Source organism: Symphodus melops, assembly GCF_947650265.1.
Source record: "Symphodus melops genome assembly, chromosome: 1".
NCBI lineage: Eukaryota > Metazoa > Chordata > Actinopteri > Labriformes > Labridae > Symphodus > Symphodus melops.
The window spans coordinates 2,474,024-2,486,729 of NC_136691.1; the positions used below are offsets into that span (position 1 = coordinate 2,474,024).

Consider the following 12,706-nt stretch of genomic DNA (forward strand, 5'->3'; position numbering starts at 1 on the left):
CCTCACAGCAGACGCTCGGCCCGTCGCTGACAGAGGATTAAAAAGTTACTAAAACACACACATTAATAAGCTCCTGCTGTCACTGAAAAAAAACTTTCCTGACTGTTGTAAGGAATAAAAAAGCCAACTTCAAGCTCCTTTAGTAGTAGCTCCTGCTCTTTCTGTCGTTTTAAATCCTTTTGTTTCTGATAAATATTGATTAAACCTTTGATATCGTACAGTATGAGGGAAAGCTGCGTTATCGGTGTTATCATTACGAGCACTATGTTGGTCAAGGTGCTCGACATGTGAGTAAAAATACATTAAAATCAAGACATGTGGATAGTTTGTGCGCTCTCTCTCTCTATCTCTCTCTCTCCCTGATTTCGGTCCTGTGACTCCAACAACGGCATCAAAAAGTCCAAAAATGATGATTGATGATGATGAATGATTTAGAACAACATCTCGAGCTGATCTGACAACAGTTCAACTACCAAACTAGTTTATTTATTTTTAAAGACAAACTGCTGTGATGATTGTATTTAAAAGTCCTGTACAGTATAGTTCTGTGTGCTGTCACTCTGGGAAAGCCTTTCATCCAATCAGAACGCTCAGTCAGGACTAAATGTTGTATTTTTTACGTTTTTTGATTTGCAATCATTTTTGTAATTTGTTGAATTTTAAACTCAAATGAAATCAGTCAAGCCTTTAAAATCTCTTTATATTTACACATTTGTTCATAAATATCCTACGTTTTATTCATTCCCTCTGTCATCTGAATCTTTTTACATTTATTTATTTAATGATCTGTTTTTTTAGTGACATTTTTATTCCTACAACTCTGTAAATTACAAAAAAGAACTTAAATTTTAAAGACACAGAAACACACACATTAAGTGCCTAAAATTAAATGTGTTTAAAACACAACTAAACAAAATGCAAAGGTGAGATTTATTAAAGGAACATTTATGAAGCTCATAAAAGTGAATTTTCTTTGTCTTACAAACTCCAAACTTCATCCCTTACAAACCCGAGTGACACCCGTAAAGCAGAGTAATTACATCATTACTCCCACAAATGAGCTAATTTAAGTCTTTTCTCTAAAGGGGTCCCTAAGACCGTGACCCAGTTCAAACCTCCAATTAAAACTCAGAGAGAATCTCCTGAGCCAATGGACTGCATGGCTCCGCCCACCTTTGATGCATACTAATAAGCAAGAGAATAATAACTCCAGGGGGGGACACTTGCAGAAGCTGCAGCCTGCTCACTTCACTTTGGACATTACTCTGCCTCTCTGCAAACCGCCACCATGGTCGACGCCTTCTGTGCCACTTGGAAACTGATCGACAGCGAGAACTTTGATGAGTACATGAAAGCTCTCGGTGAGTAAAAACATTTCATTTCTTTTTCTGTTTTTCTTTAAATTGACCTGTAAAGACAATAAATCCAGGCTGAACTCTTCATGTCCAACCCTGAAGACGCTTTCTTGAGATGTTCAGAGATTCTGGTCAATAACAACCAACTTTTTTTTCACCCATGTTTTTTATTTTATATTTTTTTGCACCAGGTGTTGGTTTCGCCACCCGACAGGTTGGAAATGTAACCAAGCCCACCGTGATCATCAGCCAGGAGGGCGACAAGGTGGTGGTCCGCACCCAGAGCACCTTCAAAAACACAGAGATCTCCTTCAAGCTGGGAGAGGAGTTTGACGAAACCACCGCCGATGACAGGAACTGCAAAGTAAGAGGACACCTGAAGCCTTTATTCTAGTTTGTTTCTCATTAAAAAAAGATCACTGACGCAGAAGAAGGAGAGACCAAACAAAGCATTTACATGTTTGATGTAACTACAAGATCTGTCACAGACCAGTTTGGGGATCATCTGCTGCTAAAGTTTGCTTTAATGTTAAACTTCAGTTTCATTAAACTCATTAAAATGTAAAGTTTGTGTTTATACTGTAGCAGATTGTAATTTTAGAAGCACATTTTTCTGAATGAGGTTTTTGCACAAACCTGCCGTCTGATTGTTCGGGGGTGTTTCTTTGTTTCCATTATTGGGGTCATTGACAGGATTTGGCATCTTCACGATCTCCGGAAATGGAACCAGCGTTTGGCAGCCTCATTACGCGCAAATTTTCCACCTCGCTTGGTCGAAATAAAAATACGCTTTTCTTTTGTCTCTCAGTCCACAGTCACAATGGACGGAGACAAGCTGGTCCACGTCCAGAAGTGGGACGGCAAAGAGACCAAGTTCGTCAGAGAGATCAAGGACGGCAAAATGGTCATGGTGAGACGAATGCACTCAGATCACACAAACACACACACACAAACACACTCACACGATTCTCTGACTTCTGTTTAGTTTGAGCAATATGCGTGATTTAAAATCAATAGAATAAATACAAATATATACATAATCTTACAACTTGACCCTGAACAAAAAATACAGCAGATTAAATCCTCATTTTGACAATTTGAGGAGCTCTTTTAATGTTTAATACAACTTTTTTTTCCTTCTCAAATATCATGGTGAGTCCAAAATATAAAAGTGTTGTTGTGAAGAAAAAAATCTGTTTCTGTATGCCGTGGGGGAAAATGTATTATTTCCTCTCTTTTTTCAATTCCCTTCACGACTTCAATTCTATTTAGAAACCTTTTTTTTTATACGGTCTCTTTTGGGACAAAAAAACAACTCAAGGCCGATTTTCTTATAGCTCTTATAGTAGCCAGATAGAATCAGTTTGACTCTATTTTCTTACCACGTATTATTTTCTACAATTTAACAGTCAAAATAGATTATCTATAATTACTAATGTACAGATTATAACAAGTTGACCGACAAGGATAACCAACCTTCTTTTACCTCCCTATTGATAAAGTATATAACCCCGCCCCCACCCCCCAAAAAAGTAACAATAATAATATCAAATAGAAAATAATGCTGCAAAAAAATTGCCATTACATGAAATTTGCTACAAATGCAAAAAAAATGATGCAAAGTCCAAAACACAGGCCGTCACTTCAGATGATCTGCAGGCCTGCCGCAGTGCTCAGGGGAACCCTGTTGGTTGTAAAAGTTAGCTATTTGTTCCAAAAGTAAGCATGTTTGTGAATCCTTTCCTCGCTGCCATGGTAACCGTCTCCTCTCCTCTGCAGAATCTGACCTTTGAAGACATCCACGCGGTGCGTAGCTACGAGAAGGCATGAGAGCTCTGACTGATGGCGTCCAAAAACCGGCCAAGAAGTGTTGATTTTATAATTAATTATTTGACTGTATGCTTCCTCTTTGCACTTCATCATCCTCCACATGTGCGCCCCCTGCAGGCTGCAAATGTTTTGTAAGATTTTTTTTTTTTACATGAAAGCATTTCTGTCGTGATGGATGGATCATCTTTGATACTTTGTGTGAAAACATGAAATAAAATAAAAAAAAACACAGAGTAAACACTTGTCTCGTTTCTGGTGTTTCTCATACGTTATAACTACTCCGTCATTCATCATGGTGGAGAAGAGATACACAGCTGAGACCATTTAAAAGTCTTGTCTAGTCTATCTGGTCCGACCTCTGACCTTACGAAAGGAGGGCGACATTAACTCTCTCTGCATGTGACCTTAAAATGACCCACTCCTCTTATTCTCTATCACCATGGAAACAAACGAAAGGTCACAAATTGTACCCACCCTACCCCTGACATAGTTGTAAGGACTTCTGCAGTCCTCATTTGCTCCATTACTAAAGTTCTTAAAGAGGTCATTAGATATCTTTTACCGCACTGAGCAGCTCCTTCAGCAGCAGACCGAGACGTCCACCATGCAAGAACTCAACTTTATTTATAAAGCACTTTACATCCAAAGTGCACAGAAAGAACAAAACAAACGTCAGAAAGTAACAGACAAGAATAAAAATAGTTATGTACAGTGTAACAGAATTATCACTACAGACAAGTTGAGTGAAAAGTAACATGGTATGTCCACTCAGGGCTTCCGTTGGAGTCCACAGGTAAAACTCAAATTGAATAAAGACAGTCAAAATATTACATTGATAAAAAATAAGTACATAAAAGCCTGTTTATGTGTTATTGTTTGGTCAATTAATTGATTATGAGTAAGCTATACAACTGCTTGAACTTTGAATACTAAATTTAAGCAGGCTCTTTGTGTTAAAATAAACTACAGTCGCCGGCTTCCTCCAAAATACTTTGATCTGTTAAGCCCCTCCCCCTCCTGTGCTTACGTAATCACCTCAAACACTTCCTGTTTACATCAGAGGGGAATGACACCCAGTGGTTTGAGCTTTACTTCATATCTTGGCTGTGTGATACAGCACATTATTTTAACAGTCAGACATGGAAACACTTGTGAGTTTGTTGTTTCTGCTGCTCGGAGCGGCTCTCCTGCACGCGGCTCCCGCTGGAAGAAGCTACCTGCCGGGTACAGGTGAGTACAAACTCCCGCTGATGACAGCTGACATTCACAACCCACCGTGTGTCTATCCTCTGCAAAAGACTCGCTTTAACACACCGGGGAGGTCCGCTTCATCCTCTAAACGTCATAATCAGTCTGAATATCGTGAAACATGCTTTGAGATACAGATGTTTAAATCGATATTTTCATGAATGTTATTCGTGTTTGTGGTTTTATTATTGGCCGAATTAACCTTCAGATAAAGAGAATTAATATTAAGTTAAATAGTGAACCTTTTAAAGTTACAATGTGCTGTAAATTATATATAAAAAAGTAAATTTAGAGTATTTCAGACAGAGTTCGGCCTCACACGCTGTTTATGAGTTTTTCTTTTTTTTCTTCAAAGAAAGTAGAGTAGTTTCTTTACATCATCATTAGTAGAGAGGTAGTATTTAAATTTATTCAAGAAAATATACAAACAAGCATGACTAATGTTAGTAACAACAACTAGAAAGAGGAGGAGAATATGTGACCTTTAATGGTGACATATTATTTTCTTTCCCTCCGTGTATTCAGGCCGGTTCTGGCACATCACCGACCTCCACCTGGACCCCACCTACCACCTGAACCCAGACCCCACCAAGGTGTGCTTCTCCTCCAAAGGAGTCCCCACTACCAAGGCCGGCGTGTACGGAGACTTTCTGTGTGACTCTCCCTACCGCCTAATCCAGTCAGCCTTCTCTCACATGGCTCCGCTCACACAGCAAGACGACTTCATCATCTGGACCGGGTCAGTATGCTAATGGTGGTGTTGAGTCCAAACACAGAATCATTTACAATTTGTTGCATGTAATTGATCATGCATCTGGTGAGCTCAGTTGGGCAGTAAACTTGGTGTCACTGTTACCGTTTCATTTCCTGTTCTTTAAGCGGACGTGAAAACTTGTAAACTCTTATTGCGTAAGTGTGAATGTTTTTATATATCATCATCAAACCACACAAGAATGAGGAAGTGTCCCCTCTTGAATCTTCCCCACTTCCTCCTGTAAGTACTTTGTGGTTCAGCCGCACTGAAAACAAGCTGTTAAAGCAGTGATAACACTTCACCACAGGATGTTTTGGATGAACTTGTAGAAACCGCCTCGTATCATGTAGCAACACCAGACTTTTACAGTTCAGGCAAAGGCGAGTTTATTTGTATCGCACCTTTCAGACAACGGCCGACTCAAAGTGCTTTACACAGCATATTTTTTTACCATGCACAATTTACACAAATTAGACACGCATGTCCACGCACACACAGCAGCAGGCCGAAAATCAATCAATCAATTAATCATTATTTTTAAAGCACCAAAACAGAAAGATCACATGGGGATTATCTGCAGGATGGATTTCTCCTCTGTGTTCCTCACGGTCCTGCTGTCCACGCTTCCTCTCTGCTGAGGTGGAGGTCGGAGCACGGCGTGCATGCATGAGGACGCCGGTGTTTGTGGGGGGCGACTCGGTCCGAGCGGGCTGAAACAGTTGGACAACAGTTTGGGTGAATTTACAAAGATAGTCAACACAATGACAAATCAAACTTTTATTTTTTATATATTTTTTTTATTTATTTGAATTAGGACTTTGCATATTCACTAACATGTCAGCATAAAGCAGAAATGTAAAAAATGCCGGAGTTAGCACAATTGCTAATTTTCACCCGTAGTGCTAATTCTAGTTCTATTAAACATTGAGTGTGATCTGAAAACGCAGCTCGGACACAGACTATCTCCTGTCGCTGCTGTTAGCATAGTTTTGACCTTTGAGAAGCTTTTGCAAAACATGTTTGTTTGTTTTCTACCAAAAGTGGCAGCGTAGAAGAAGAACTTGCGTTTGACTGTCGGTCTCTGTGTTGTTTAACACTGTGTGCGTGTTGTTGTTGTGTTGTCTCTCCCTCTGGTTTTATGACAACGGATGAATGTTGTTTCTGATTGGCCGTTCCAGACGTGACGTTCACGCCTCTGTGGCGTCTCATCTTCACTGGGAAATGTCAGGGACATGACTCCTGTCTCTACAGAGGAGAGAGTGATGTCTGCTGGGAAAACTCGGGGGGGCGGGGCTTATTGCATTTAAAGAGACACACACCAAAACGGAGCGTTCTGAGAGAGCTGGTTTCTACAGGCTCACAAACCTCCTCTGCTGCTTGACTCATGTTATATTTGGACCAAAGCACAGAAACACACGTTTCATTTAGAGCACAGGGGGGGGGGCTGTTTGAGACGGGGGGAGAAAATGTCCCCTTTAATGTCATGATGATGGCCGAGCTTGGATGTGAACTTGTTTCCCTGTAAAAGTACAGAAGTGTGTGTCAGCAAGTTTACAAAGTTCCACTTCCCCGTTTGTTTCTCTTTTACTGAACCGGAAATCAGCAGAACAGGATCCGAATTCATGGTTTAATTAAAAATGCTTCATAGCACGACTCAGCACTTAATCCTTCACTGCAGGGAGTGTTTAAGTCAGTGTGCGAGCAGATCTGTACTTTGTTCAGGGTTCTTTGTAGCACCGGTTTGCTTTTCCAACCAAAAGGGGAAATCCATCATAGACTGGAATTAGCTTCATTTCTGCAACGTAACAGAAACTCTGACATGAGAACAGAAGGGTTTTCCTGGACTTCTCCAGTGACTGTAACTCATGACTCTGCCTTCGATGTAAACACATCAAGATCTCACATTCAGCACACGAGCATGGTGACGTGGAAGTCGTCTGTCTATCCAGAGACGATGATGGGATGTCTGAGAGTCTGACAGCGTTGTTTTCTTTCCCGTGTGTTACAGAGACAGCCCCCCTCATGTCCCTGCAGGCGAGCTGTCCACAGAGCTGGTGATCCAGCTGATCAGTAACATGACCCTGAGCATCAGACAGAACTTCCCCAACCTCACCGTCTATCCCGCGCTGGGAAACCACGACTTCTGGCCTCAGGTAACTTTTTATTCTCCGCCCTCGAAGTTTGTAAGAAGTTATAAAAAAACACGACGAGGGAAGAATATGATGATGTGATATGTGAAACTGCAACAATAGACTTCAGAATAAGAGTGAAAGACACGACATGATGTCAACATCATCTCAGATCAAAGAGCATTTTTCATCTAATGCTGAGATGAGCTGTGAGATGTGAGCTCAGGTAGCTGGGTCCATCGTGCAGGACGCAGGGTCATCAGGCTTCACTGATGATTCTGGAACATCAGGAGCTGAACTGCTAACAGCAGATGTGGAACCTCCCCGTTAAGGAGCGTTGATCGATCTTCCTTCCCCGGTTGAACGGCTGTATTTTCATTCGAGACATGTAATGCTAGTAGTGGGTCTTTAATTCTGCAGACTGCTGTCTGGAGGAGGGAGGTAACATGATCCCTGTAGGCCGTGTAGCTGGGAGTCCATGATCGGACACACTCATCTCTGTTGTATTTTTCACTGTGTTTCTGCTTGGACTTCTTTTCCAGGACCAGATGCCGGCCACCACCAATGCCATCTACAAAGCTGCTGCTCAGCTGTGGAAAGTCTGGCTGCAGCCTGAAGCTCTGCTCACTCTCTCACAAGGTGGCATCTCACACACACACACACACACACACACACACACACACACACACACACTGGGGACTGTGCAGAATTGAGATCACATATTAACCTGTGCAGCACTCAGTTGGAAGACAAGCAGGGTTGTTTATAGCAGCTTTAAAGCATCAGTCTGTAAAGGGTTAAAAACGCTGTTTCTGTCACATGCTCCTCGTTTCATATCGCCAGAACTCTTCTATCTTCACCTCACACGTTGCTGTTTGAATGTTTAGCAGGTGAATATTTAATGTTGTCTTTTATTTTTTTGATATAATAAAAGTGTAAACCGGAGACACTGCATGATCTCAGCTCTGCAGCACAAACAGGAACTGTCGGTTGTTATTCTAACATGAAGATCAGACCCCGGCCCTCCAGAACAAGATGGCTTATGGTGCTTTGGGTGTTCTGGATCCTGCAGGTGGTCCCGGGTCAGATTATGCATGTAGCTAACATGATGTGAGTCACTGTTGTCATTTGAAAGCCTTTTTTACTGATAATAATCCCCCCCCCAAAAAAAAAAAAATAAATAAATAAATATATATATATATATAATTTGCATCCAGTCAGATGAGGGTGCAGAAATCTAACATGAGGGTGCAACGTAAGAACTGTAGAACCGGGCCTGCTGCCAACTGCTTCCCTGCTGCATTTAAAGGGGAAACGATAGAACCGACACATTGAAGCTGAAGCATGTTCTGCTCACGCTCCTCTCCCTTTGTTCCTTCCCTGCAGGAGGTTTTTACTCCCAGCTGGTGAAGCCCGGTCTGAGGGTCTTGAGTCTGAACACCATCCTTTACTACGGTCCTGATAAAGCCACCGAGAACATGACGGACCCGGCGGGACAGTTTGAGTGGCTCGAGAAAACTCTGGAGAAATCCGCTCAGAACCTGGAGAAGGTCTCTCGCACGTCTCCGTCTTTATGTCTCACATCCTGACGTTACAGGCCGCCATGTTTGATCGTTCAGGTCGTTGTCTTGTCCAATCCAGGTTTACGTCATCGCCCACGTTCCTGTGGGCTTCCTCGCCTTCGCCAGAAACACCACTGCTATGAGAAAGATCCACAACGAATGGCTGGTCGCCATCTTCAGGAAGTACAGTCACGTCGTCGCCGGACATTTCTACGGCCACACACACCGAGATAGCGTCATGGTGCTGCTGGACCTCCAAGGTAAGAAACCAAACCAGCTGAAGGATGCACGTCGAGCACGATGACAGCCGGGAGGTTGCTGGTTCAACTCCCCGTCAGACGGGAGCATGAATGTCGGGTGCATGTGTGGGTTCTCTCCGAGTGCTCCGGCTGCCTCCTACAGTCCAAAGACATGCTCCTTATCTTAACTGGTCGTCTGCACCTATGTGTCAGTTCTGTGATTGACAGGCGAACGGTCCAGGGTGTAGCCCCGCCCCCTCGCCAAATAACAGCTGGGATTGGCTCCAGCCCCCCTCCGATCCCGAACATGAAAAGCAGATAATGGATCGATGGATAACCATAAATTGGCCCAAGTCTCTTCCTAATTAATCACATTTTTATGTCAAAGACTTCGAGCTACAAGTTTCTAAACATCGTCGATTCATTCATGAAAAGAGAATCTGAAGGACACAGAAGTTAAAGCAGATCAACAACCATTAAGAGAACATGAGAAAGTATAAAATGTGCCTGAGTCGGACTCGTCGATCGGTGCGTCTGAGTGATGTCATGTGTTTTGTGCTTCCTGAAGGTAAACCTGTGAATTCTCTGTTCGTGGCTCCGGCTGTCACTCCCATCAAACACGTCCTGGAGCCGTACTCCAACAACCCGGCCTTCCGCGTGTACCTGTACGACCCCGAGGACTACGGCGTGATGGTGAGGAGCGACGTGTGTGTGTGTGTGTGTGTGTGTGTGTGTGTGTGTGTGTGTGTGTGTGTGTGTGTGTGTGTGTGTGTGTGTGTGTGTGTGTGTGTGTGTGTGTGTGTGTGTGTGTGTGTGTGTGTGTGTGTGTGTGTGTGTGTGTGTGTGTGTGTGTGTGTGTGTGTGTGCGTGCTGATTTTTACAGAGAGAAGACTTTGAGATTATTCTGTCTAGTTTCTCTATAATTCCTGCCAGAGGAGATTAAAACAACGCTGCAAAAAATAGACTTTATTTTATTTAAAAAAAAAAAAATGTCAAGCCCAAATGTTCAACTTTTTAAAATGAAGAAACAAGATTTAGTTTGTGTCCTGGTCGGTTAAATCTCTGGATAATTAATGTCAGATTTTAAGGACACGATTTTTTAGCATCTGAGGAGATCTTGAGTTTGTCAGAATAAATAAACATAAGAGGGTGGAGTCAGCTTGTAAACGCATCCAAACTAGGCCCCGCCTCCTGAAGTGCACACTCGCTGCAGGATGTAGGCTACAAGCTTGTACCTCCACAGCAAGCTAACGCGTGTTAGCGCAAGCTAAGCGCTAGTGTAGGCCAACTCCACATCCCCGGGTGAAAGCCGACACATGGCGTTTTCCATCACTGTGATTATATTTTCTCTTCTCTGAGGCTTCGTCAACATCCGTCATGTTTGCTAGCTTAAAACTTACTGAATCGTATCCCTCATCCTCATTGGCTGGAGGAAGCGTCAATCAAAACAAACCCAAAAAAAGATAGCAAACTCCAGTCACGACTCAACGACCTCACGTCCGTATAAGTCTGTGTTTATATTTAAAGATAAAGCTACTGACTCCATCTTTAAGAAGATAAAAATAAAAAGGAGTGCTTCCTGGAACTTTTCACAATACAATCTGAAAAAGTTCTGCCCAGACTCCGATCAGCGACAGAAAGAAGAAAGTCTCTCTTGATGATTAATCACGCTGTCAGTCAGGAAACAAAAACAGCTTTTCTGCCATTCAAAAACTCTTTTCTCTCTCTCTCTCTCTCGTCCTTCTCTGGTGCTTTTCCTCTCCTCCTCTAAAGGATATCTGGCAGTACTATCTGAATCTGACGGAAGCCAACGAGAAACAAAGATCCGACTGGCGGCTTGAATACATCATGACTGAAGCTTTTGGACTGACTGACCTGCGGCCGCTGAGCCTGCTCCAGCTGGGGCTGAGCTTCAGGCTGCCTCAGAGCAAAGCCTTCGATACGTACTTCACTCACTACATGGTGGGATATAACAGCAGCATCAGCTGTGAAGGGGACTGTAAGCTCAGCCAGGTGTGTGCTGTGCTCTACCTGGACCAGCTGTCCTACTCTGAGTGTGTGGGACAGGGAGAGTGGTAGGACATCTTCATGTCAGGGGAGTCGGATTTTTCTCAGGATTCTGTTTTTGTTTTTTTTTGTTTTTTTAATTCCCACTTTGCTGACTTCATAAAAAGACTGAAATTCTTTTATTTTTATCTTTAATGTTACTTTCTGGTATCCAAAGTCATCCAGACGCGACCAAAAAATAAATAAACTGAACTACCTGAAATAAGAACTTGAGATAAAGAGGAAATGACCTGTAACCTCTGCTTGAGAACATAGACTGTATAAAACATGGACGTCATCCATTTTGGGTATCTGAAAAGGCAAAGTGAAGCCAAATGTTGGACTCGTCCAGATGCAGGAAAAGAGGCGGAGCTTAGGCAGGACTTCCTGTCGACTCGACCACACCTCCTAATTATGCAAATATAGAAATAACTTTTAGACCAGGAGGACATTTATTACTTTGAGTGCAATTTTTACTCATGTTTGAGATTTGAACATTTTTAATTCAGGTAAAAAACATCAAAGGTCCCTCAGGTCAGTACGAGGGATGAGCAGCTAAAACAGTTTTTTTTGACATCATCAGCACTCTTCTCAACCAGCCAATGATTTTCCGCATGTTTTTAATCCTCTACTGATCAGCTCGTGGTCATTTCTCCGGAAGCCATGATGGCGGCGCTGTCTGTATTTTTCATCATCAAAGTAGGATGGCTAGTAATCCCACCGTTTGATGCAAATGTAAAACATTCAGGGAACAACCAAGCTCTGCGGCCGTTGTCAAGAGAGTGTTACCATAGCGACCGTTGTCATGGAGACGAGGCACGTGTGCGTCGTTTTCTATTCTCAGTGTTCAACCAACTTCCTCCGAGCGCTCTGTTTGCGCACAGCCAGCGTTTTTTTTGTTTTTTGTTTAATATACCACAGCCAGTCAGCAGGGGGAGCTCTAAATATTTTGGCTTCACTTTGAGTCGGCTGTCGATCAGTCTGTCTTTTTTTTTTTTTTTTTATACAGCATTTTTCTAAATACCAAATAATAATGAAGTCGCTTCTATGTCTTCCATGATGTGATTTATTTCTTGTTAACAACTTTGTTAAGTTTGCACGTCTGTAGAGCTCATGAATTCTGTTGAGTTTAAATGAAATGTGACTTCCATGAGTGATTTTTTGAATATAAGATTCAGATCTTGCTGCAGTGTTGCTGTGAACTACGAGGTATGCATCAAACGTGAGAAATGTCAAGCGGAGGTAACATGCAATAATTGTTTTGTCTGCAGATGTTGTAGAAATATGAACACGGACAAAAATGACGCAGCATCTCAAAGAGGCTCTCTTAGTTTGACTTTTACAGATTATTTTTCTACTGAATAAAAATCTCGATTAAGTCAACGTGTTGAAACCACGTCCTTTGTTTCAGAGTATCTGACTCTGAGTCCAGGGTGAAACTCTGTGCAGGCTCGTTTGTCTCTGCAGGAGGAGGAGGAGGAGGGGGACGGGAACCACGACAACCTCATCTGACCCTCTCACTTCAACCCTCCCACCTTCATCC

The 12,706-nt window shown here is 42.5% G+C and overlaps 2 protein-coding genes across 2 annotated transcripts; both read left to right on the forward strand.

The window, feature by feature from the left end:
- Positions 1-1,214: 1,214 nt before the first annotated feature.
- On the forward strand, positions 1,215-3,423 carry LOC306832283 (fatty acid-binding protein, brain). Its single transcript, XM_079356842.1, has 4 exons — positions 1,215-1,361; positions 1,547-1,719; positions 2,164-2,265; positions 3,135-3,423. Exons 1-4 carry the CDS (start codon positions 1,289-1,291, stop codon positions 3,183-3,185), a joined length of 399 nt encoding a protein of 132 aa, XP_079212968.1. The 5' UTR covers positions 1,215-1,288; the 3' UTR covers positions 3,186-3,423.
- Positions 3,424-4,202: 779 nt separating this feature from the next.
- On the forward strand, positions 4,203-11,566 carry smpdl3a (sphingomyelin phosphodiesterase acid like 3A). Its single transcript, XM_079369661.1, has 8 exons — positions 4,203-4,415; positions 4,959-5,172; positions 7,196-7,340; positions 7,859-7,955; positions 8,703-8,866; positions 8,958-9,138; positions 9,686-9,810; positions 10,891-11,566. Exons 1-8 carry the CDS (start codon positions 4,325-4,327, stop codon positions 11,194-11,196), a joined length of 1,323 nt encoding a protein of 440 aa, XP_079225787.1. The 5' UTR covers positions 4,203-4,324; the 3' UTR covers positions 11,197-11,566.
- Positions 11,567-12,706: the final 1,140 nt, after the last annotated feature.

Bases quoted from the DNA above. Each gene is read 5' to 3' on its own strand.
- LOC306832283 (XM_079356842.1), top strand. From the start codon at position 1,289: ATGGTCGACGCCTTCTGTGCCACTTGGAAACTGATCGACAGCGAGAAC. The intron at 1,362-1,546 runs GTGAGTAAAAAC...TTTTTGCACCAG, and splicing joins TGAGTACATGAAAGCTCTCG to GTGTTGGTTTCGCCACCCGA. The intron at 2,266-3,134 runs GTGAGACGAATG...TCTCCTCTGCAG, and splicing joins AGGACGGCAAAATGGTCATG to AATCTGACCTTTGAAGACAT.
- smpdl3a (XM_079369661.1), top strand. From the start codon at position 4,325: ATGGAAACACTTGTGAGTTTGTTGTTTCTGCTGCTCGGAGCGGCTCTC. The intron at 7,956-8,702 runs GTGGCATCTCAC...CCTTCCCTGCAG, and splicing joins TCTGCTCACTCTCTCACAAG to GAGGTTTTTACTCCCAGCTG. The intron at 9,139-9,685 runs GTAAGAAACCAA...TGCTTCCTGAAG, and splicing joins GGTGCTGCTGGACCTCCAAG to GTAAACCTGTGAATTCTCTG.